The 25,021-nt window shown below is 41.0% G+C and overlaps 1 protein-coding gene across 1 annotated transcript in view; it reads right to left on the reverse strand.

The window, feature by feature from the left end:
• The window catches only part of LOC115370494 (alpha-2-macroglobulin-like), a 32,676-nt gene that overhangs the window by 1,677 nt on the left and 5,978 nt on the right, over positions 1-25,021 (reverse strand). Inside the window, exons 13-35 of the mRNA XM_030067522.1 lie at positions 24,659-24,722; positions 23,512-23,657; positions 22,283-22,432; positions 20,734-20,877; positions 16,334-16,424; positions 16,067-16,223; positions 15,576-15,801; positions 14,812-14,938; positions 13,992-14,113; positions 13,787-13,838; positions 13,396-13,479; positions 11,411-11,587; positions 11,059-11,134; positions 10,775-10,931; positions 10,545-10,619; positions 8,925-9,087; positions 8,643-8,833; positions 7,325-7,537; positions 5,993-6,114; positions 5,704-5,794; positions 5,554-5,622; positions 5,355-5,460; positions 4,773-4,814 (exon numbers count right to left, since the gene is read on the reverse strand). Coding sequence (XP_029923382.1) covers positions 4,773-4,814; positions 5,355-5,460; positions 5,554-5,622; positions 5,704-5,794; positions 5,993-6,114; positions 7,325-7,537; positions 8,643-8,833; positions 8,925-9,087; positions 10,545-10,619; positions 10,775-10,931; positions 11,059-11,134; positions 11,411-11,587; positions 13,396-13,479; positions 13,787-13,838; positions 13,992-14,113; positions 14,812-14,938; positions 15,576-15,801; positions 16,067-16,223; positions 16,334-16,424; positions 20,734-20,877; positions 22,283-22,432; positions 23,512-23,657; positions 24,659-24,722 — 2,845 coding nt within the window. The remainder of the gene's footprint in view (positions 1-4,772; positions 4,815-5,354; positions 5,461-5,553; positions 5,623-5,703; positions 5,795-5,992; positions 6,115-7,324; positions 7,538-8,642; positions 8,834-8,924; positions 9,088-10,544; positions 10,620-10,774; positions 10,932-11,058; positions 11,135-11,410; positions 11,588-13,395; positions 13,480-13,786; positions 13,839-13,991; positions 14,114-14,811; positions 14,939-15,575; positions 15,802-16,066; positions 16,224-16,333; positions 16,425-20,733; positions 20,878-22,282; positions 22,433-23,511; positions 23,658-24,658; positions 24,723-25,021) is intronic.

Here is a 25,021-nt window from a genome sequence, read left to right on the forward strand (position 1 = left end):
ACACTTGTTTTTCTTTTCTTTGGATTTCTGTATAGAAAAAAATAATCCACTATATTTAAGTTAAATAAACCACTGAAACGGCATGAAGGATCCTGTATTTAAATGTGCACACCACATACGATGTTCAGTGAACCACCACCACCATCAGCTATATAGCTTTTTCAGGTGTATATAGACTGTAAATGATGCAGTGACAACAACAATAATAAATAGAACTGGCTAAAGTTTCTGAAGAAACTTTAAATGTGCTTGCCTACACTGCTGACATATGCTCAATTCCAGTCTATTTCACCTTACTCAGTAGTAAGTGGTGAGGAGGGTGGTTACTGCTAGCAAAACATGACATGCAATCCCTAACAAACCTTATGACCATCGTTCACTCCTGGAGTAAGGTGAATCCATCATCATGAATACAGTCATCAGTACCAACGACCTGGATGACTTCCCACACAAGTTAAAGATCTAGGACTCCCTACCAGTCTGTCAGCATTAAAATAGCTTCTTGAATGAGAAGTGAAACATTTTCAATAATCTACAGTTGACTCAAAGCAATTTACTTTGACATAGCAGAGCCACGCTTATAACGCTTCAAATAGCTATTTGCCTCACACTTTACATGAGTAGATGCAGGATAAGATGCTGAACAATTAGATGTATAATGTGTTCATGTTTGGTTCAAATAAATGGATGCAACACAGAAATGAAGAGCATTTCAAACTGTCTGCTAGACAAAAACTGATGTGGAAATGGCACAGCCATGCTAGAGAAGCTGGTCATGGGAGAAGTTGAGGTGGGATTGATCACTAAATTAAGTGGAAGATGCTGAAAAAGCAAGTGGCAAAGAAAAAAAGGATTGTGATGAAAAGGATGAAAAGGACACTGCAGGGAAATGCTGTCATACTTATTGTGTACATATATGTATACTAAATATATGTGTATAATTGCAGTAAATACAGTACATTCTTCTGATGATTGTCTTCTCTGTTAGTTACTGCACTTTGGAAATACCTCAGAGGAACAATAACAAACACTCCTTTATGGGCATAAATAAATAGCTACAAAAACAAATGTGTAGTAAATATATAATTACAGAAAAGATTAAGAACAGATATAATAACTTAACAACTTAAAACAATATGAAAAAGTCGTAGTAAAAGTGATGAAATTTTTGTTGGGGTCTTCACTAAATGTTTTTTGACATTTGCACAATATGTTTTTAGGCCAGGGAATTTGTTCAACAATGCTTCATTTATACTGTCACATTTTTCCTTTTTCAAGAAATTGCAGATCTGATCTGAGTATTATGGCCCTTTTCCACTAGTACCTACTCAGCTCGACTCGGCTCGACTCTACTCGCCTCGACACAGTTTGGTTGGTTTTCCACTACAATTGAGTACCACCTCATTGTGGGCGGAGTCCTGTGGACTTGTCATAGGCAAGGCGGCCCGAAAGTCCCTTGGCGTCATTTGTGTGCGACACATACACAGCGCAACAATGGAGGACATGGAGGCGATGGTATTCCTGCTGCTCTCTCTATGGTTTTTTGTCGGCTTCAGAAGAAAACGAGAGCCGGAGAAGGCTGCAGGCGGCGAGGTGAAACACGCAGGAAAAGTACAGGAGAGACAGAAATGGGATGTGGTCAGCCACCAGTCCATCCATGTGCAGTCATGGCCACTCACTTGAAATAACTATAAAAAAAAAAACTTGTTGTTCCTGTTTCTTACCAGTAATAGCACGCTGCTGTGACTACTGTGTGCTGGAGGTTGACGGAGTTGGCGTTGGTGCCCGAGCTGGTGCAGGTGCCGGTGTCGCCGACAAAAACCTGCAGTAGACTTCATTTCTCTCTCTGCACAAAACTGTAAACGGAAATATATCTTTGGAGATTTTGTCTCTCTCTCTCTCCATTTATTTAACCAACCAAGCTACACTGTTACAACATAGTCAGATCAAACAGAAAGTGCAACATTATTTCAGCAATAAGCCCCGAGAAGCCGTGGGTTACAGTGATTTTACAACGGATGAGGGGCGTTCTAATCTAAGGCACGACGCGCAGTGGAGTTGTTACTGTAACTCACGGCTTCAAGGGGCTTACTGCTTTTATAAAACAGTTACCCTACATATAGCCCATAAAATAAACACACAAGAAAAAGTGAGAACTATTCATTCTTCCACCAAGCAAGATAGAGTGGACAGAACGGTTGCCAAGCAACACAGACGCTAAGATTGCTTTTTCATCTAACGCCATCATCATGTCACATCAGGCTATTTGGACTCGTTAATGTTGAATTGGATATTTCCATTAATAGTGCAGTTGTTAAAATAGTGTTCATAGAGATGTTCTAGAGATTTGGACTACAATCCATTTTTGGTGCAGTTTGCCATGAATGTTCAAATTGGTCCTTGCAGGGGATTGTTGATCCCACAGCAAGTTACAATATAGGCCATTATGTGATAAACCTTGTGTACACACACACATATCGGACTTCTAACTAATACAAGATGGTGTGACATTAGATCAGCCACCTGGAGAAATGTGGTTTAAAGTAAATTCAGTCTACTTTATTGATGTTCATGAATGTCAGGGGGTGCCAGTTCTTATCAACATCCCCCCCTCACACAAATACTGCTTTTCCCCTCTCTTGGGCACTACAAACCTTTCCACTCTGGTTCTCAGTTCTCTACATTCCATGTTTTTCATTCATTTAAGGATACACAACAAAGTAACTAGGAGAGAGTGTTTCTGTTTCTGAGTCTTTTCTACCTCATGGGGTGTTGGGCAGTGTTCACTGAGCTTTCAAGATTAGAAGTGTCAGTCAGCTGTGGGTGGCATTACGTTTTAGGCAATTTTACACTCCAAAACTCCAGTAAGTTCAGGTTCAGCCTTATTCAAAGTCCTTAATCACTGTTACAGTCTCAAAGGGCTTTACAGGTCCAAAACAAAATAACCCCCTCTGACCTGAACCCTTGTGATAGGCAAGGAGGAAAAAAAGTCCCATAAAACAAACAACAGCCACAAAGGGTGGAAATGAAAGAAATCTTTGGAAGGATCACAGAGAAACCCCTCCAGGCCAGCCAGGAGTGCAGTGGGTTGAGTCAGGGAGGGCAATTATTAGCTTCATTCAAAGTCAATCAAATCAAATCAAATCAAATCAAAATGAACATAGTCAAAAAACAGATAATAATAACCCTAAAACATACTGTAGCGACTATTATCATAAACAAAGAAGTCGCTGAGAGGCTGAGCTAGGGTGTTTGCTGATTGTCCGACACGCTGTACAAACAAAATATTCGCTGAAATAAAAAAATACGTTTAACGGGTTTTATTAAAGAATTAGAACAGCTTATTGTAACATGCTCAAAGTATGAAGGAAAAAAAAAACAAACAATCACAGCGATCACAAGCAAAAACAACGGTCAACAAAAAATACGGCCTCTCCCGTCACTCACCCTCTTTCTTTGTTATCTCTCCCGCCGTGCCAGTGCCCAGGTGATTATATTAACTAGGAGGTTACCACCCATATCCCTGTGACCCAGTTACTGTGATATTAAAATAAACAACAACAAAAAAATAACAAAATATAATAACCAAAATAACCCAAATTTAAACCACAAAATTGCAGTTCATCATATGTTCTTTCATGGCTCCTACACATACCATTTCCAAAAGAAAAACCTTTGAAACTCTTAAATTTTGCTATACCTTTTATTTCATAAAGAGTAGCTCTAGTGTTTCCTGTGATAATTAAATCATACAGGGTCACAACAAGATAGTGGTCTTTATACATACACTCAAATTTAAAGAAAGTTAAAAAAAATGGAAGGAACTGCCCTATTGTTCTAACATTCAAGCATAGGTCTAATAAGTATACTACATTTGAACATACATTTACACTAAAGTGGATGTGGAGGAAAACAAAGTACACACATGGTTAAAAACATGCCGATCTAATCTGAATTTCTGTTGGAGTCGGTGACGTCTCTCGTTCCTCTTCAAGATGCTGCAAATGAAATAAAATTACATCATATATAAAACAACTTAAATCTCAAAATCTGAATCTACTACTATGATTGCAGTATTTCTTGAAGTTATGACATCGGCATGCACATTTAAAAAACTGACAACAAAAGCTGACTTACCGTATTTCACCAATTAATAGCAGGGGCGTTTAATACGCAAAACCCCAGGCGTTTAAAAGAACCAGGCGGCTATTCGCTGCAGGCCTTTATTTATTTTTACACAGACCTGCACCAGGCCATTACTGTGATGACAGTTACTATCCCAACATATTTTTTTTAGTAAAAAAGTACTAACAATATGGTACACCATTTTTTCTAACGTTAGCTAGCGCTCTTATTTTGACAGAAAACGGAGGTGCTGTGCTGTGCAGCACTTCCGTTTACTTCTGCAAAAATAAGGTGAATAGCCTTATTTTGGGATTACCCCAATATAATGCAAATAATCGCCCAGCGGTTATTCGGGTGGGCGTTTAATATGCAAAATAGGTGCAGACCCCAGGCGTTTAAAAGAACCAGGCAGCTATTTGCGGCCCGGCGATTAATTGGTGAAATATGGTAATTCATTATATAGTCATTACATAAACATTAAATATGCATGAATGGATGGATTTTTGCAAAATTGTTGACTGAGGACAACTCAGTGACTATGATAATTACATAATAATACAGGTCATTAAGAAAGACTTATGATGGCTTGCACATGCAATATTACATAATCAGATTCAAGTGTTGATGTATGTTATTGGGGTTATTACCTGCAGCACAGGGGTAGGTGTATTCTGTCTCAGCCTGGTCACCTGAGAGGAAGGAGGAGAATTGTTAAATTGGAAGAATACAAGCAAGACGATCTCCTTCATGTCCTAAAAACTGGAATCTGCTGTTAAGTTCCCTCAATTGGATCAGTCTCACACTGATATCATTCCAAGGCAGACGGATACATTCAAGTCAAGGAATTCCCAATTCACTACTGTGCTCACCTGCATGTGTATCATGAAAGTGGGGTGAGCCTATAAAGGCTGCTTCTGCACTGATGCTTTTGCCCTTGGTTTTCATTTGGGTTCAAAGTCACCACTGAATGGGCTTTCCTTACCTTTGCCATTTGATTTCTCTCAAAAGTTGTCAGTGGCTATCAGCCTGCAGCAGCTCTTTAGCTTCTCCATAGGAGTAACTCTACTCCTTGCCTCTTTATATTTCCTGTACAGATCCACTATCTGGTGCTCCCAAAAGATTGCTTTGCAACTCTCGGGTAAGTTGCTGCGAGAGCTTCTCTGTCTCTCAGATCAGACATTGAGTAATAGATATAAGATGCTGCATAAAATGACTGTGAATCTGCTTACTTGGCTGGTAATAGTCATAGATCTTGACCACTGCTGCCTTCAGGTTCTGCATTGGAAGCTCCTGCACGAGCTCTAAGTTGTGGTCGATGGGTATTCCAGGCAACAGCTGTTGGCAAAAAAAAAAAAAAAAACAGATGGCATGATCAGTGACAGATCTGGAGGATATCACCTGATAATCATCACTGTGAATTCCTCTTACCCCTTGGATGTAAACCAGGATGTGGTCTTTTTCTTGTTCAACACGATCTACCAGGAGAGCATGCTTGAGCTGCAAAGACATAAAATTCAGCTGAGGATCTACGAATGCTGAAGTAACACTGAGGAGAAAGTTGCTTCTCAAATAACTCACATTATTCAAAGACTGTGGGTCTGGGACAAATCCAGACAGTACTTTGATATCCAGGATCACCATATTTGTTGTAGACTCTTTTCCCCTATATCTGTGGAAGAACCATAAAAGTGTGAGATTGTATGCAGCACTGCTTTACTTTCTCCTGCTGATTTAAATAATATCCAACATAGCATGAAACATCAGTTGTAAATGACTTCCACATGCATCACTAATAATGTAATACGAGCTACAAGAACAGCCATCTACAATAACTATAATCTAGAGTTCTTGTTTGATTGTTACTTACTCGGACGTCAGTTTCAGATTAACTTTAGGTCTCAGAGATGTTTTGCAGTCTGCCTCTGGTTTAATCTGGATGCTGAAACTGGTGTCATTCGTAACAACTGGGATGTTGTAGTGAAGAGCCAACTAGGAAATAAATACATGAGGAGGATTTTAATAGTCATGAAATACATGGAAGTTGTACAGGTGACAATTTGCTGTGTTGGCATGTAAAGAGATTTCAATTTTAACGTGGTTACGCAGGTAACCTGTTTTGTGTGGCTGCAGGTGAACAACCTAACTAGGTGGGAATGATCAGGTAAATGTGTACAGAGTTTGAGAAACCTGGTGAAGGTGCCTGGATTACTTCCAATATTAAACACATGACTGTAACATGGCAACACCTTTAGCTTTCATTATCTGTCTATCTTTCACCATCTAAAGGTTACAAATATGGGTTTAATGTTAACTGATAACATGGTGATGAAATGTCCATAAAGGAATGATTCACCCATAAATTTCAGCGATCCAAGCACAGACCTACCAACACACCACTACAAACACTGGTTGAATTCTCCTGCATCAAACCAGCAGGTTTGGTTTTGCTGGGGATTAAAAATTTCACACAAGTTCCTCATTTTAACCTGGAAGTCGAAACGTGATGGTTGTCAATGTCTCTTCAGTGTGACTTAACTAATCAAAATAGTCAGAATCCAATAAGGCAGGACATAAAACACATCAGCAACCATTTTTGCCAAGTCCACCGATTATCAATGACTTTGGGCTTGTTTTTCTGTGAAGTTACTAACAAATATTAGTAGTCGCAGGTTGCTGTTTTTTGGGCTTGTTTCTAAAATTTAGTTTCTTATTTGGGCTTTGTTAAATGTTATTTGACTTAGTTCCATCTAAGATGTGAAATATCGCTGCCTGCTGTCAGAACCACGAACACACTGGCCAACGTTAAAATCCTTAGCAGAGATTTATGTTACATAATTTAAATGCTTGATATTTTGTCCTGTTGCAGAATCTGTCCACTGCCCTGTTGTTGTCCCTCCCCCTCCCCCAATACACATTTTAAATCAAAATCATGTAATTAAGGATTTTTTTATTTTTTTTTTAGCTCTTCTTAATTTTTAGTGGCCCAGAAAAATTGACGAGCCACTCATTACCTAGCAACCACACTCTGCACCCAGTCTTACCACAAATAGAGCAAAATTATGCTTTGTTGCTGATGTTTCTGGAATTGCAAAGTGGTAGTTGCCTAGAAGCACAGGCAGTGTTCATGTAAATGTAGCCAAATAAATCTTCAGAAGAACCAGATGAACCAACTGTGAAAGAACTGAGCTGCTCCACTGACCTGCACTGCCACACATGCAGTTCCCTTCACCTCAAACTGGTACTTTCCTGCCACGTCCTTCAGCTGCTTCTCCTGGTAGAGAAGTTTGTTGGTCGGGTCCACTTCAAACGTCAGATGGCCAGAGGGAGACTGGGCTAACACTGAGCTTGAACCTTCTGGAGTGAACACCTGACTAGAGTAGAGAGCCAGAGCCTGAAGAGCCACCACTGTGTCCTACAACACACACATATACACACCATGTTGGACCTCAGCAATAGCAAAAGAAAAATAAAATCAAATAAAAAATAACACTTATACTTTGTAAAGATGTAATATAATTATCAAGTATGTTCATGTATGTTCATGCTCTTTCTCATACTTCCCAATTTAAAAAATGCAGACGTTTACAAAATGTAGAGTCAAATTATGAATCAAACTGGCACAAGAAAACTGTGGGCTCTAGTTTCGCAGACCAGGCGAGGCGGGGGCGTAGCGCAGATGCGCTTCGCCAACTGGGTGTGGCCAGGCGGATTTTCCAAGTTTGGCACGCCGTTCTCGGTGGCGCAAGTACTCCGCCGTCCCTCCTACCGGCGGAGAGGAGGAGAGAAGGCGTGGAGTAGGTTTGACACAGCTGATTCACATTTAACCAATCAAATGAGCCCCTGTCCTTGCCTTTAAAATGCGCTGCGTGAAGGCGTAATGAAAGTTTACACAGCTGACATGGAGGTCTATTGCCGCAGGCGGAGCGGAGCTCAGGAGACAGGCGCGGAGCGGAGACCGGCGAGCAGTGCGGACACGTCACCAAAACCTCACAGGCAGGCTTCCTGAATGTCAGGCACATGAACAATGCAATAAATACCGAAAAAAAAAAATATTCAATGCTACGATCACAATCAGCACATACATATATCTCCATATCAACTGTCCCGTCACAACTGATGTCAGATCAAAGGAGATTGGCACCGTTTGTGCTGATTGTGAGGTTTTGGTGATGTGCGTCAGCCAGCCAAACTTCCACTGCGCCAGCCCCGCTCCGCCTTGCGCTGAAAGTAGATGTGGTTTCAGATGGCGAGCTTTTGGCGCACCTCGGCGAAGCCTTTTGGCACGAAACTGTCACTGCGCCAAGCCGAATCTGTCAGCACCTCCCCCCGCTGCGCCGCCACTCCCATCTCGGCGAACCTCCGCCTGCGAAACTTGGACACTGTCCGCCTCTGCCGTTTCGCCGGTCGAAACTAGCTCTGCGCGGGGTTCGCCTCACTGCGCCACCCCGCGCTGCGCCAGGAAACTAGAGCCCTATGTGTAAAAGTAAAACTCCAATGTGCAGCAGTTTCGGAGGTACCTGTGTAGAGGAGAAGCCTCCATAGGAGTTCTGCTGGCTGGCCAGCCACCTGACGATGCCAGAGGCAGAGCCCAGTTCTTCACGAGTAGTAGAGGAGGCACTGAGTTTGGCCAGCAGCACATAGGCGCTGATCTCCACAGACAGAGAGTCAGATGTCTCTGTGGCCTTCTGAGTCCAGAAGATGAAGCCCCCTGAAAACAGCCAGCCACAAACAGAAAAAGACACAGTTTAGGATACTTTGACAGAAATAAAACAATATTTTACAACAGGTAGATATCTCACCTCGGCGTACAGCATCCTTGTCGAGCTGCTTCAGCAGGAGAGTACGAGTCTTCATGTCTCCAGCCAGGGTGAAGACGTAAGCCAGCAGAGCTCTAGTGTAGGTGTTGCTCAAACTACTGATGGACTCTTTGAGGCAAGTCAAGCTTCCACTCATCCTGGAATGCTGTGACAAACCAAACATGATTTCATAAACACTTCAAACAAATGAAATGATTGAATTGAAATTGAAATGATCCCATATATCTCAATAGAACAGGTGAGAGTTCTCTCTCAAGAAAAATCTGACAGTGTAGGAAGTTGAGGTATGTGGGTTCAAAGTCAATATGCCAACAGAACGCAGCAAGAATTCACACAATGATAAAACAGGCAAAACTGGGCTGCCAATCATTCATGCAGTGCAAAACTAATAAGAGGTACAAAAGAAGAAAATGTTCAGGTCAGTAGACCATCATCTACTGCACAAACCAAAAAGCATTGTGTAACATTTTTATCATCTTTACATTTGGTGTCATCTTGGCCTCTCTCCAAATCTGTTTGATGAATTGACATAAAATTTGGTGATTTGGCAATTTTGGTAATCCTGTGACCTTTCCTCTAGAGCCACCAGCAGGCAATTTATTTATGTACTACTACTTTACTACTACTTTAGGATTTCCATGAAATTTGGTAAAAACATTCATGTTGGCTAGATAATATGTTTGTTCTGATGACTCCATGACCTTTGCTCTAGACTAGCGCCACCAGCATGCCAAAATATGGTGGTGATAGTGGTAGTCATACTTCAAATATCCCTCTTGTGAAATTATCCCATATACCTCAACAGAAGAAGTAAGAATTTTCCTCTCTCTAAAGAAAAATCTCACAATGTAGGAAGTTGTCTGAGGTGTGTGGGCTCAAAATTCATATGCCAAAAGAAAACAAAAAGAACTCGCACACTGATAAAACAGGCAAATCTGGGCTGCCAATCATTCATCCAGTGTAAAAGTGCCAAAGTACCAAAGAAGAAAATATTTTGGTCGTGTTGTGTTTTGCATCTGGTCGCTTCTCTGAGATTTCTTAATTTTTGCTTTGATGGAAAGTGGCAGCCTATAGTCACTGTGCTGCTCGGCCTATCGACAAGCAGTTAGGTCCAGAGCACCATATCGCCAAATCTATTTGGTGGATTGACATAAAGTTTGGTGAACCTTTCCTCTAGCACCACAAGCAGGCTTTTCTTTTTTTTTTTTTTCCACTGCTAAGGTCTCAAAAACTACTTTAACATCTCCATGACATTTGGTGAGAGCAGTCATGTTGGCTAGATGATGAGACTTGTCAGTTTTTATGACTCTATGACCTTTCCTCTAGACTAGCGCCACCAACAGGCCAAAATATGGTGGTAATAGCTGCGGTTGTAACAGCTGAAATTTTATGACAAGATTTGCTTTTGTTTAGACGATGTGACTTTGTGATTTTGGTGATCGCAAAACCTTCTGTCTCATGTCACCAGCAGACCCAGCGGAACAAATAACATGCCTGCTCATCAGAGTTTGTGAATTCATGTTGGTTTCTGTATACCTTAACAGAAAAGTCCTTTCAGTTGTGCAAGTGGGTGGGAAAACAGCATAAGATAGTTGTACTCACAGACACTGACATATTGGCCTCCAACAAAGCAGCAGTGACATAAGCACTGAGAGTCACTTCATCATTCACTCCACCCTGTAGAGAAAAAACATGTATGCACTGCAATGACCTTTTTATCTCCAGTATGGAATTATGGACAGCTGGTAGTGAGCCCCATTTGTGACAGGAAGAAACTGGGGTTGTTGGTGCCTCATGCATACAAAGTTATTGGGGAGCCTCCTCCCCCGTACCTTCATCCTGTTGTTAAAGAGTTTTCCTAACTGTTGGAAACAGCCATTGGTTCGCTGTTTACCCTCTAACCAAGTCTTGGAGTGATCAATTACTTCTGGGTCGATATAGACAAAAGTCTTTGCCTTGACAAAAGATTTCAGCACAAAAGCGGTCAACCTGAGGATAGGCAACACAATGGTTAAAACATTCACTTACAACAAACAACAACAAAAGAATTTATGTTCAGTTTTAGTGTTTTGTGACAACAGGTTGTATTTTGGATGCACAGTATGTTAACTCTCACCATGTGTTCCCTGATCCTGATCCAAATGTGCTATAAGCACCATCCTGATGCTTGTAGTTCAGCTGCCTCTGGTAACCTGCATGAAGTTGAAAACATGATTATCTTGAAATTATAATCAAGAGGTACATTCAGTGAAACTGCCAAATTCAAATGGTTAGAACTCCAGAGACTGCAGATGGCCTTGAGCTCGCTGCAGAGGCTGTCAGAGAAGCTGCTACTCTGCTCTGAAACTATTTACCAAACTGTTTACCAAAGTAAAATATCATTTCATTTCAGGGGGTTGTGTAATGTGAGTTTTGAATGCTTCATTCCTATTGCATTGCAGTCTCAGACAAGAGTAACAGACACTCACCGCTGGTTAGGAAGCCAGTTGCCTTTTCCTTGATGGCTTTGGTCATTTGATTTGTGTTTGTCAGGTATTCGAGGATGTAGATATTGGGGGCCAGGAGTGCCATGTTCTGCTCCCCACATCCGTATGGCATCCTCAGCAGCCCATCCAGGTTATTGAGGGCCCGGCCCAGGATGTCACCTGCAGAAAAACAGTGACTCTTTAAGAGCAGACACATAAGTAGCCTGATGAAACAAACTTAGGAGTTCTCACATGCAAAAAGAAAAAGGAGAGAAAACTACAGCAAGTCAATGGCAGCGTAGGATGAGGTTATTAGCCACATGATAATTTTAATCCCACATGGCCAACAGAAACTGTCAAGTGTGTTTGATGCAAAACCAGCAGTGGGGGAAGTATTCAGATCTTTACTTTAGTAAATGTAGCAATACCACAGTGTGAAAATACTTTGTTACAAATAAAGGTTCTGCATTCAAAATCTCACTTAAGATAAAATACAAAAGTGTTAAAATCAAAATATGCTGAAAGTAGCAAAAGTAAAAGTACTGATAATGCAGAATGCCCCATTTCAAAACCATATAAATCAGATTATTGGACTTTAATTATTGATACATTAATTTTCATCACTTTCATAATATTGCTGCTGATAAGGCTGGAGCTAACTGTAATTACTTTATATGCTGCTTGGTAGTTTAACTTAACTTACATAATACATAATGTATTAGTTGGTTTATAATTTGTATTAATCGAACATCTGCAAAGTAACTAGTTACTAAAGCTGGTGGTGGTATTAAAAGTACAATATTTCCCTCTGAAATGTAGCGGAGTGGCATACAGAGAAGTATAAACTGGAAATACTCAAGTGAAGTACAAGTACCTCAAAATTATACTTAAGAGCAGTACTTAAGTAAGTGCACTTAGTAACATTCAAGCACTGTGTAAAACACATTACTAAAGGTCAAATGTGTACCAGCATGAGAATGTCCCCACAAATACCAGCGTTCCTAATGCGGACAAATATTCAAAAGGCGGGAGTTTTATCGCTGGGTCACAGGTTTAATCATCATTGTGTGAACTCATTCAGTATTACATTGAATGTACTCAACATTTACCTTTAAGATTCAGCATGTCACATTCTGTTACCATATCTACAAGTCTAATAATAAAATAATAAACCAAACCCCTTCCTAACCTTAACCATAAGCTTTTCCTGGTCTTACCTATGTAGCCAACAAAAGCTGAGCTAACAAAAGTGCCTGAAGCTACTGTTTGAGTGGTTAAGAACGACCAACGATGTGAACAGATGATAACAGCCTTCTGACCCGCTACAACAGTGGTTCTCAAATGGTATGTTGGAGTACTGCAGGGGCTAAGTGAGTTTAAAAAAAAAAAAAAAAAGTTTATTTAAAAAATATCACCCATGCATAAATTCTTATAATAATTAGCCTATGTTACAACAAGTTCATAAAAAAAATGTATATGTAATTTTGTTAAACCACATTTATATTCAGTATTTTCTCTGGATTTCCCAAAGGTGTCAAATGTGTGTATTTATGGTTTAATTCAACTGAGGACGTTTGTAAACTATGACCAGGAAGCCAGACAAAATCCCAGAAAATGGATTTGTGGTTGAAACGTAGCAGCGATACAGTCGAAAACAAGGAGAAAGAGAACAGAAAACAGAGCCAACACAGTGTCATCAGTATCAGGTTGTTGTTTCAGACACTGATGAAGCTGGATTAGACCTCTTTTCACAGGCTTTTTTAAAATCAGTTTTATTGCACGGGTCAAGGGACACTTGGCTGAAAAAAATGGGGGCACATTATTGAGATCCACTGCTCTCAAGGATGCAGTAGGGACCTGCTGACCCATACTCTGTGGAGGTGATTACAACTGATATTCAGTATAATAATAATATGAATTCAATGATGTGATAACGGCCGAAGCCCGTGCTTATCAAAGCAACATTAAATTAAGTTAAATGACTTTACCCAAGACTGACAGTGAACCATGTGCAGATTCAGGAATGATGTTCTCAGGCAGGTCTAAATCCTTTTCTGCTGTCAAAGTCTCTCCTAGTTGAAGAGGGCAAAAGGAAAAAACAATATGAGCATGAGAACAGGAATATAAAATCTCAGAGAGAGTTAAGACAAGAACAGGTTAGTACTGCATCAACCATGTTATTTCAATGAAGCTGATTTCTGATCCATTGCCATCCAAATTTTGCTGGCCACAAAACAGTTTTAGAGCAAACTCCTTTGAGAACCAAAGGGTTCTTTCTTCTGTTTGGTAAATGAAATGAAGTTACATGTGAGGAGCAGTGAATGGCTACATTACAATCCACCAGTGTTGCATTTGATGCCTGGTCTAAACCATACTGACCGTTTGGACAAAGCAACCAGTTGTAGGCCTTTGTGACCTCAGTTCCCTCAGGCTGAAAAGAAAGGAGACGGAAAATAATTTCAGTGGCCATATCTGTCATGTCAAGGCTGTAAGTCAAATTTAGTTTCACCTCTCTCAAATGCAACAAAGACTAATATTGCAGGAACACTGAATTGAATTGTCACCTTGATTTCAAGGCACCTACCTTTACTATGAGAGAGCGTGTGACCACATCGATGCGACCTCTCTCTGGTACACTCACAATCTCATTGTTACATGAAACATCAGATGTCACAGCTTCTGCACTCACAGACACATTCACAGCCCCTAAAAGAAAGATAGACATAGACAGAAAATATGAAGTCTCTTTGCATCTGATATTTAATTGAAAGATTCTGGAGAACCTAACAAAGTCAACATATTTTGTGAGTGAGATGGTGTAAAAATTCATTGGATCATGAATGAAAGAATCCAAGGAATAAAAAAGCATACTGTATGGCACTGTGAGGCCATGACCAATGTACACTGTAATTCTGCTCATGATGTTTTAGTGATGAAGTTTTACTGCTGAGCTGACTGTAAAGTGCTCTCACTGATTCTATATGCATATCCTGGAACAAAATAAGAGGCAGCACAGACGCATGCAAAGTCAATCATTGCAAGTTTGAGGCAACTGTGCTCTAAGGACTGCAAACTGAGACAAAAGGTACTTTTTAACCAGAGTCAGAAATACCCCTGACACATTAAAGTCAATGTCAATCAGCTTCAAGCAGGAAATGACCGATAAAAGAAAAGAGGAAAGAAAATCAAAACCACCAATAATATCATGTCATGGACATAATAACTAGGATCACAGAACTGACTACTGCTGTGTCATCACATTTTCTGGCATGTTGCCTATTCCCCGACTTGTCTTTCAGGTCAAACAAATCAAGATAACACAGATAACATAAGGCAAAATGGATCCTGCTTCCCCCTCAAGTTTGAGCGTTCAGCGAAATGAAGGTGTGAAGGTCTGGCCTCACCCAAGACACTGGGTGCCATCGTCCAGCTGACGGTCTTGCGTTCACTGGCACACAGACAGGATGAATACTTGTCACCAGAGAGGGGGGTGAGGGTGTATTCTACAGAGGGGGCTGGGGTCACAGTCACCTGGCCAAGAGACACACTAGTCAGATCTTAAACTGGAACTGCATGATAGAAAGAAGTTATGGAAAAATAAAAAAATAAGATCAAATTAAATAAAAGGTCTAGAATGCAGCTTACAGTGGGGACCCAAAATGACTGAATAAATAAATAAAATGGCATCCGGTGAAGAGCGCACACAATTTGACTTATATCGGTTTAGAAGGCTGACTGATATCAATGGATATTTTTTTCTGATAGTGACTTATGTGCCAGTATTGAAGATGTTTAAATCTGAAAATGTTTGTGTCAGAAAACACATTAAATTTTTAAGTATTCAGAAGAAACTCAAAATCAATCACCATTTACATCACAGGACACTAAAACACTCCCTTACCCCTGAGATGGCAATAATAATAAGAAGAAATAATATTCATTCATACTTCATGTGGAGTCCAAAAATAATAAAATGTCCCATTAAAATCACATCAGGATTCTCTGGGCTTCCCACTGACACCTAGAGCAGTACTGATTGATTCCATGTAATACATAAATATGCAATCAGACAAACTCCATCATACCTGGTAAAAACAAAAAATTGAAATAAAACCAATTTGAATATGTAACCTAGATCATGCACTGTCAGTGTAAAGGGCTTCATTACCATGATGCAGCTGGTCAGGTAGTTGAAAACGGTTGCCTTGAGCTCAAAGTGCTCCCCCCGGATGATGGAGTAGGGCAGGCTGAGCTCGAGGAAGAAGGGCTGGAAGACAGTGAACTCTTTACGAGGAGCGAGACCAAAACCCTGAGGGGACAAGCAGAAAGCCTCCGTCTCCCAGGTAGTGATGGTGTCCGGGACAGTGAGGGGCACATCCTTGGATCCAGTCTCTCTGGATTAACAGGTGCACAGAGACACATACATACTGGGGATTATTTGCACTGTTGCTGATTCAGTTGCATCAGTCACTTTACCACACCACCAAAGAAGAAGCCACTCTGCAGCCTGATAGATAGGCTGTCAGTGATAAATCTCTTTCTAACTTTCTAAAAGAGTTCTTTCGATGATACAGGATTCTGCTATGGTACAAGCCTGAAAAAAACTCTTTCTGGCATTATATAGAACCTCTTTGGTCAAGAGTGATGATGAGAGCTCACCCGACGTCCACAAGGTCCCATATCCAAGTCTCAGGGAAGAAAGTGCGGACTGTTTCTATCACTGGAGGAGATCCAGCAGTCCCCGCAGCACCAACTGGTCCTGGTGAACCCATTCTGGTCGCAACTACTGGGTAACTGTCATATCTATAGGCAATAACTGAAGATAATATTCAGATATTATTCAACCAGTAACCAGGAGCAACAATATCACAATGAACTTAAATGGAATTATGCTGGATAACCTTCAACAAAAGAAAGAAACCTTACCATTACCGCCATAGTAATATTCTCTTCCCTTATACTTGACACAAGAAGGTGTTCTGATGACCAAATTTGTTGCCATCTTCATCCCCAAATTCTAGATAAACCAAAAACATTTATTTATTTTTTTTTTACTTAACCTGGAAACCTGTTTTGCTGTCAGAAAGTGTAGCCTTCACCTGAATAATCCCTGTAGTCTTATATTTTGTATTATTTTATATTGAGTGATGGTTGTTTTTTTTTCTGTTGAATGATAGTTATGTCTTGTTAGACGCTATCGGGTAACGATGGCAACACACGGGGCGAGTGAAGAAGTTATTCCCCTGCAACAGCCATGTAGCCTGTACTGAGAGAGTTACCCATTCCTTTCAGTTGGAAAGACAATTATTTATTTTCTGTATAACCGCAATCAGCATACACGACACCCCTATCGAGGTGTCGTGGCGAGCCTACCCCAGGCCCTGTAACCCGTCCAACACAACTGGACCCTAACCCGCACGGTTTGGATAAAATGCGCTGAACGGCTAAAAACTGGATTGGATACAACAGTGGAACTGAACTGAATAATGTAATATTTAAGATATTTGTGTTGTAGAAATTTCATTGGTGAAATTGAACCAAATATTAAGTGAACATTCTGAAAACTGAGCATTTTGAATATTCTGAACATTTTTAATATATGTATGTTGTTTTCTTTTAATGTAATGTGAAGTAAACTGTTTGATGAAAAATAACAAAGAAAGAAAGAAAGAAAGTTAACTCAGAAGAGAGAAACAGAATTAAATAGTTAGAAATTAGATTAAACAATTAAAAGACTGGTCTTATGTATGTATGTATATATATACACGACTCACAAAAAGTTAGGGAAATTTGGCTTTTGGGTGAAATTTATGGAAAATGTAAAAAGTTCACGCTACAGTGATATTATATCATGAAAGTAGGGCATTTAAGTAGAAGCATACTCTGGGGATTTCCTCATCTCAAACAATTTCTTGAAAGAAAAGCCAACAACAGTGGTGGATATACCACAACAAAAAATGTCAGTGTCAATAACTTGTCATGTGCCCTTGAGCATCAATTACAGCTTGACAACAACATCTCATGCTGTTCACAAGTCGAATTATTGTCTGCTGAGGCATGGCATCCCACTCTTCTTGAAGGGCGGCCCTCAGGACATTGAGGTTCTGGGGTACAGAGCTCCGAGCCTCTACACGGCGACTCAGCTGATCCCATAGGTTTTCTATGGGATGCAGGTCTGAGAAAGTGCAGGCCACTCCATTTGAGGTACCCCAGTCTCCAGCAGCCATTCCCTAATGATATGACCTCGATGAGCTGGAGCATTGTCGTCCATGAAGATGAAATTAGGCCTGTGTTGCTCATGCAGGGGCACAATGAATGGATTAATGATGTTATTCAGGTAGTATGGGCTTGTCACTGTACCATTCACAAAGTGTAGGGCAGTTCTGTACTGACATGTCGTCTGGGTCTCATGATGTCAAGATGTGAACAGCATGATGAGGAGGACTGTTTAAATGCCAATTCTAATTGAACCAGGAAATTTATTGGTTGATTCATGGATCACACACATGATGTGAATTTTGCCGTTAAACTCCTTGTTAGAACAGCAACTTGTGCAAAAAGTACTGAAACAATGAACAGTTGGACATGTGCATTCAAAAGTTTACAGAAGGTCACATTAAGTGAAAGCCGAATATCCCTAACTTTTTGTGAGTAGTGTGTATATATCTATATCTATATCTCTATATATCTATATATCTATATCTATAAATATACACTACTCACAAAAAGTTAGGGATATTCGGCTTTCGGGTGAAATTTCAGGATGAACCTAAAATGCATTATAACCTTTACAGGTGAACTTAATGTCAGTACTTTTTGCACAAGTTGCTGTTCTCTAACAAGGAGTTTAACGGCAAAATTCACATCAGGTGTTTGATCCATGAATCGACCAATAAATTTCCTGGTTCAATTAGAATTGGTATTTAAACAGTCCTCCTCATTATGCTGTTCACATTTTGACATCATGAGACCAAGATGACACCTAACAATTGATCAGCAGCACCTCGCCATTGCGAGGCTTCAAACAGGATGTCCTCAGACGGAAGTGGCCACTGAGCTTAGAGTGTCACAGAGTGTCATCAGCAGGTTGCAACAGAGATACAGAGAGACTGGAAGAGTCACAGAAAGGCATAGAAGTGGACATCCTTTGGCCACATCCCACACTGATGACCGCTTCATTGTGAACAGTGCCCTACGGAACCGGATGATGAATGCCACTCAACTCCAGGCACGTTTAAGGGAGGTGAGAGGCACCCAAGTGTCAGGTCAGACCATTCGAAACCGTTTACATCAGCATGGTCTGCGTGCTAGACGACCTGCAAGGGTACCTGACCACACCACCAGGCACAGGTGTCATCGTCTTGCATGGGCCAGGGAACATTTACGCTGGACGAGGGACCAGTGGGCCTCAGTGCTGTTCTCTGATGAAAGCCGATTCATGTTGAGCAGAAATGATGGCCGCCAACGATGTTGGAGACGTCAAGGAGAGCGCTATGCATCAGCCACTGTTGTCACCAGACGAGCCTTTGGTGGTGGTGGTGTTACAGTGTGGGCAGGTGTGTCTAGTCAGTACAGAACTGCCCTACACTTTGTGAATGGTACAGTGACAAGCCCATACTACCTGAATAACATCATTAATGATTGAGTCCTCCTTTCATCGCACTGTAACATCAAATACTAAAGCCCAGGTTATACTTTTTCGTATGACGGATATGCAATGCACGGCGAACAAGTATATCAGCTATGTAAAGTGAGGCACGCCCACTTCTAGTCAGTAGATCAAAACAGGTTCATGACATCAGCGCACTAGCCTATGCATTATCGCCCTCTTGTGGTTAGTGATAGAAATTAATTGTCCACAGACTGAAAGTCAATAATTAGATAGAATAATAATATTTTTATTATATAACAGTGGCGGGCTGCATAAAAATGTCGCACAGGCCGCATGTGGCCTCCGGGCCGCGGGTTGAGTAGCCCTGCTTTAAAGATAGCTTGGGAACGAGACCTGAGCCTTTCATTAAGTATACAGTGGTGGTAGGACACAGTTAGACAATCATTTTAAATTTCTTAAAAGATCCTGAGGCTTAAGGAACAAAAAAATTAAGTGGTAGACCCAAAAAAAATTCACCGGCCCTGAGCCAGAGGATCCAATTGGCTGATCCTCGGCCCAAATTAAGCTTGTCACTGGTGCCAACTGCAGTCCCATAACCATCAGACGGCATCTGCGAGAGAAGGGTTTTAAGAACAAAAAACGTCTTCAAAGGCCTCATCTCCTTCAACAGCACAAAATTGCCCGTTTGGAGTTTGCACGAGAGCACCAAACATGGGACATTGAAAGGTGGAAGAAAGTGTTATTCTCTGATGAGAAAAAATTTAACTTTAATGGTCCTGATGGGTTCCAACGTTACTGGCATGACAAGGAGATCCCACCTGAGATGTTTTCTACATGGCACAGTGGAGGGGGCGCCATCATGATCTGGGGGGCTTTTTCTTTCAATGGAACAATGGAGCTTCAGGTTGTGCAGAGGCATCAAACAGCAGCTGGCTATGTGGAGATGTTGCAGGGGGCATCCCTCATGACTGAAGGCCATCGTCTGTGTGGTAATGACTGGGTTTTTCAACAGGACAACGCTGCAGTTCACAATGCCCGCCTGACAAAGGACTTCTTCCAGAGAAATAACATCACTCTTTTGAACCATCCTGCATGTTCCCCTGATCTAAATCCAATTGAGAACATTTGGGGTTGGATGGCAAGGGAAGTTTACAGAAGTGGACACCAGTTCCAGACAGTGGATGCCCTCCATGAAGCCATCTTCACCACTTGGAGCAACATTCCCACTAGCCTCCTGGAAACACTAGCATCAAGCATGCCGAAGCGAATTTTTGAGGTGATTAACAAGAAAGCTTTTTTGCCTTTGCCATCAGGAGGTCATGACAGTGTGGATACTTGACAGAAAATGACACTGAATACACTTTTTTGCGAAGATCTGGGCTTTTAAAGACTGTGGTCTTAAACTTTTGATCAGCTGATGAACAGCCTATTTCAGTTTAATGGTTGTTTGCAATAAATTGCTTACTCTTACTTTTTTTTTTTTTGTCTCACTCCCATTTCTTCTTTTTGCATTTGAAGCTCTACTTAGAACCTTCTTAAGATCCAACTGTGCAAAATGTAAATTTTTGCAATTTTTCAAGTGGTCTTAAAATTTTGATCAGGAGTGTATATATTTTGCGTGTTTTGTGTTCTTCCTTTATGTGTCTGTACAATGTTTAAAATGAAAACTATAGAGAATGTTGATATTATGTGCTCAATGTGGCATAAAATGTACCTGGAAAACTGTGAAAGCATCTTTGTCGTCTCTGTCAGGTCTTGGAATAACATATCTCTTTGTTCTCACAGGCAAACATGATGTAGCATCTTGAACCTCGTATGGAATATGGGACAATTTCTTCACAGGCAGCAAATCAAACATCTGAAAAGAAAGATATAGGTCACTGCTATGAACTGTCAAGTGTTTACTGTTTTTGCATTGATTGATGTTTGATGCTAAAAAATATAAAGCACAGCTAACAACAGCTGTATGGTTTAAACACACATGTGGGATGGAACATGGATTTTCCGCTGGCTGTCTCACCTCCCAGAACCTTGCAGATCTCTCTTTGTAAGACCACTTGTTAGAAACTTGGGTGAGATATTTGACAGTTCACTTAAGTTTGAAGAACTCAGCTTCTTCCAACTTAACACTGTTTTCAAGATCTAACACTTTCTCTTATGTGTCTGACATAGAGAGCATTACTGTGCATGCCTTGATATCTTCCACTAGAGTTCTCATCGGGCCTGAAAATTAAGACCCGACCCGACCCGGGACCAACTGGGCCAGCCCGAGGCCCGACCCGACCCGACTAATTAGCCGAACTTTAGGCCCGACAGCCCGATAAAGCCCGAAAAAAAAAAAAATCGCCAAATTCGCCAGTATTTAGCAGCGCCGGTCGGCCGCGGTACCGGGGCACCATCAGTTGGCATCAGGCGGCACCATCAGCAGCAGGCAACTCACCTGTCAGATCCGGCAGACCTGACAGGTGGGCGCGGTATCGGACGGTGCCGCGGCAGGCCCGCCTGATGCCGACTGATGGTGCCGCGGCATGTGCGGGTCAATACGGTAGTCTAGAAAACTGGAGATTTTTTTTTTTCTCGTGCGCCCCCAAGTAGATTGCGCCCTGGGCAGTTGCACTGCCCATAGCAGAAACCGTCCCTGCTGCCGAGTCTGCCAGCACAGCGGGATACTGCTGCAACTCTCTCTCACTTGTTTGCGCTGCGCTCGCACAGCTGGTTGTCTGTCTGTCACTGAAAGTTTAGCCTCCAAATCCAATCCAGTCTCTCACTCTCTCCACCAGTCACATAAAAATGAAATGTCATAATCAATAACACATAATTCTATTTTTTTATTACAAAAAAAAAAAAAAAAAAAAAAAAAAATCCCCCACAGAACCCGAAGCCCGACAGTTCGGGCAGAATATGAGAACTCTATCTTCCACCTAACTCCCTACCAAACAAATATAACTCAGGCTTGGCATAAATAAAAACTCTATTTCCCACCAGCAGCTTCCTCTTATTGCTGCATCCAGACTGTAGACCAAATGTATTAAGATTAGGAAAGCCTACTTGAAGCTGACTGTCACTGCAGCCTGCATATCATGAGTAATGCTCTCAATATACAAGGAGAGCATTACTCATGAACTTCTTCCAAGCTGACAACCTTCAAGTTACGAGTCTGACTCTGTAACCTCTGGCTGAATGACGATGCAGAGGATCGGCAAAACTGTGAAAAAAAAGAGTAAATGATCAGTGCAACTACTGCAGTTTATTCTAGCGGTTACCTTGTCTGCATCCAGCTTCTTCCCTGACTCCTTGATGAGGACGCTCTGGTCGACAGCACTGATGCCACACAGAGAGTGTGAACTGGCCGACAGTTGTAGGAGATTTTCCTCTCCCGGGACAGCTGAGGACGGATTAAATTCCAACGACACCTGACACACACACACACGTATGCACGCACACACGCACACGCACACACACACACACACACACACACACACACACACACACACACACACACACACGCACACACACACACACACGCACACACACACACACACACACACACACACACACACACACACACACACACGCACACACACACACACAGGCACCACCCTGACCTTAGGGCTTTTATCCCTTAAATACTCTGCTTAGTCACCTCATGTCAGCTACATCCCATTTCATCCCATTTCTGGTAAATATATGGAATCAAATGTTGTGATGATTTTAATGCATTCAGCCTCAGCGCCATATCCGTTTAGCAAGTGCTCAGCACTGCCCCCTTTGGCCAAAAGACTGTACTGCACTCTTTTTTCTGTGGGCATGGTTCAGCTCTCATTCTCTTTAAGGTTTAGTTCAAGAGGTGATAAAAGACTTTTGAAGGACACTACCAACAAATTTGGACTGAAACTGCCACTAGCTGACACGCTGAATTTATATATGCACTATAATATTACAAGTAAATATACTCAATATCTATAAATCTGACAATGTTCATCCCCCCCAAAATGGACATAATTACAAGCATTCAGTGCCTCCAGAATTATCCTTAACAAGGTGGAAAACCGTTGAAACAGCATTTAGATCATCATGACACATCAAACATCAAAATAGTAATAACAAAAAATAATAACATATATGTAGACAATTGCTCTCTAAAACTTAAAATCCCAGAATACCAAAAACTGTAACAAGTAATAATGAAATATCAATACACTCTTGAGTGGAATTTGATCAAAATGTCTCATTAGAATTAGCCGAGGTTAGGGGCTTCACACAGACAAACAGCGTAGTACTGATCAATTCTGCAACAGGCATAGTCAAACAAACTGTATCATGTTCATCATATCAGAGATGAATGGTATTGACTGACCAGTATGCATTTTTTTAAAAGAAAATCCAAATTTCAGCCTGATATATTGCCTGATATATTAGCAAAGCGAGTTATCAGTCTAAGTCAAAATGTGACATCCAGACCTCTGCTGACACCTCTTCTGCTGACACTGACCTTGTTACTGAAGCATTTCTCGGTCGAGAAGTCAGCGCTGTGGGCAATCACAGTCTCACTGGGAAGAACAGCATATGCAACAACCTGGACCAGTGGTGCCATGTCTGGAGACACTTTAACCTCAAAGGAGACCTCACCAGAAGTCACTGCAAAGCAAACCAACTGGTGTCATCAAACCTGATCGAATATTCAGTAGTTCTGATCCTGTCATCCATTGGTTCAGTTCCTCTCTAACAAATGCGACATTTAAAGCTGCAAGCTGCAACTTTACAGCTGCAATATAAAATTCATTTGGCCAAATGTTTAATCACATTGCATGATCTCTACCCTCGATCTTCTTGTTCTCCATAGCTACTGAACAGACTAATCTATGATTCCATTTCCAAAGTCTTTGAAAATGCTGATCCTGTGCTTGCCACTGATTCTAGTGGCATTCCTTTGAGTTCTGACACAGTTGCTCATAACCTTGTAATTAGGGATTCAGTCCTGGACTGGCTGCACGCCTACCTCATTGACATACATTTTAATGTTGAAATGAGAATCCTCTTCCCCTCTTCCCCTCTGCCCCCCTTGTCCTCTGGAGTTCCCCAAGGGTCAGTTCTTGGCCCCCTTACTGTTATCTGCATGCTCTCCTTGGCTCATATGATTGGTAAGCACAATATTCCATTTCACTGCCATGTGGATAATGCCTAGCTCCATGTCTGGACAATGAGTATTAGCTATGTCTTGTCTCGGTGATATTAAATGTTGGTTATCCCAGAATTTTCTCCACTTTATTGAAGTGAAATCTGAGATCTTTGTAACTGGCCCACTACTTCTATCCTGTCAGGTCTTGGCAGCCTAGCATGTTGTTAAAAACACCATCCATAATCTGGGGTATGATTTTTCGATTATTTAATTTTTAATCTTTTTATTATTATCATTATTATTATTATTATTGTTGTTGTTGTTGTTATTATTATTGTGTCATTTGTAGACCCTGAAAAAAGTCTATCTGTCCATTATGCTCCAAGTGATAGTGTGTCTTAATCCAGGTACAAATTTTGTATAAAAGTTGGAATAGAGAAGCTAGTCCACTTGCATATGCTATCAAGGATGAGTTGTAGCCTACTTGTAAACTTCCACTTGCTCATGAGTCTTTACCTACCTGGATCATCTTGCACTTCAACTTTTACGAGCCCTTGCTTGACAATGAAACCTCTAGATAATATCTGGAGAGACAAATTGTTGAGAGACTGAAACAACAATCTGTCACAAAACATTTTGGGAATCAACACATTATCACTGCTTCCCATGACTGTTAGTGAACAGGGGGTCTAAAAACTACTAAAAATAACTAAACAATTAAAAATCACTCTGTGAAGTGTCAATATGTAGTTTCTGACCTGAAATACCCTCATAAATAAATTATTCCTTCAATGATGTTTAAAATCTACAAACATGAATCTGCAAGCCATTTTAAGACAACTTTTCTTCTAATAAAAGCTTGCTGCTACAACTTTGGCTGTTG

This window comes from Myripristis murdjan, chromosome 13 (genome assembly GCF_902150065.1).
Source record: "Myripristis murdjan chromosome 13, fMyrMur1.1, whole genome shotgun sequence".
Lineage (NCBI taxonomy): Eukaryota > Metazoa > Chordata > Actinopteri > Holocentriformes > Holocentridae > Myripristis > Myripristis murdjan.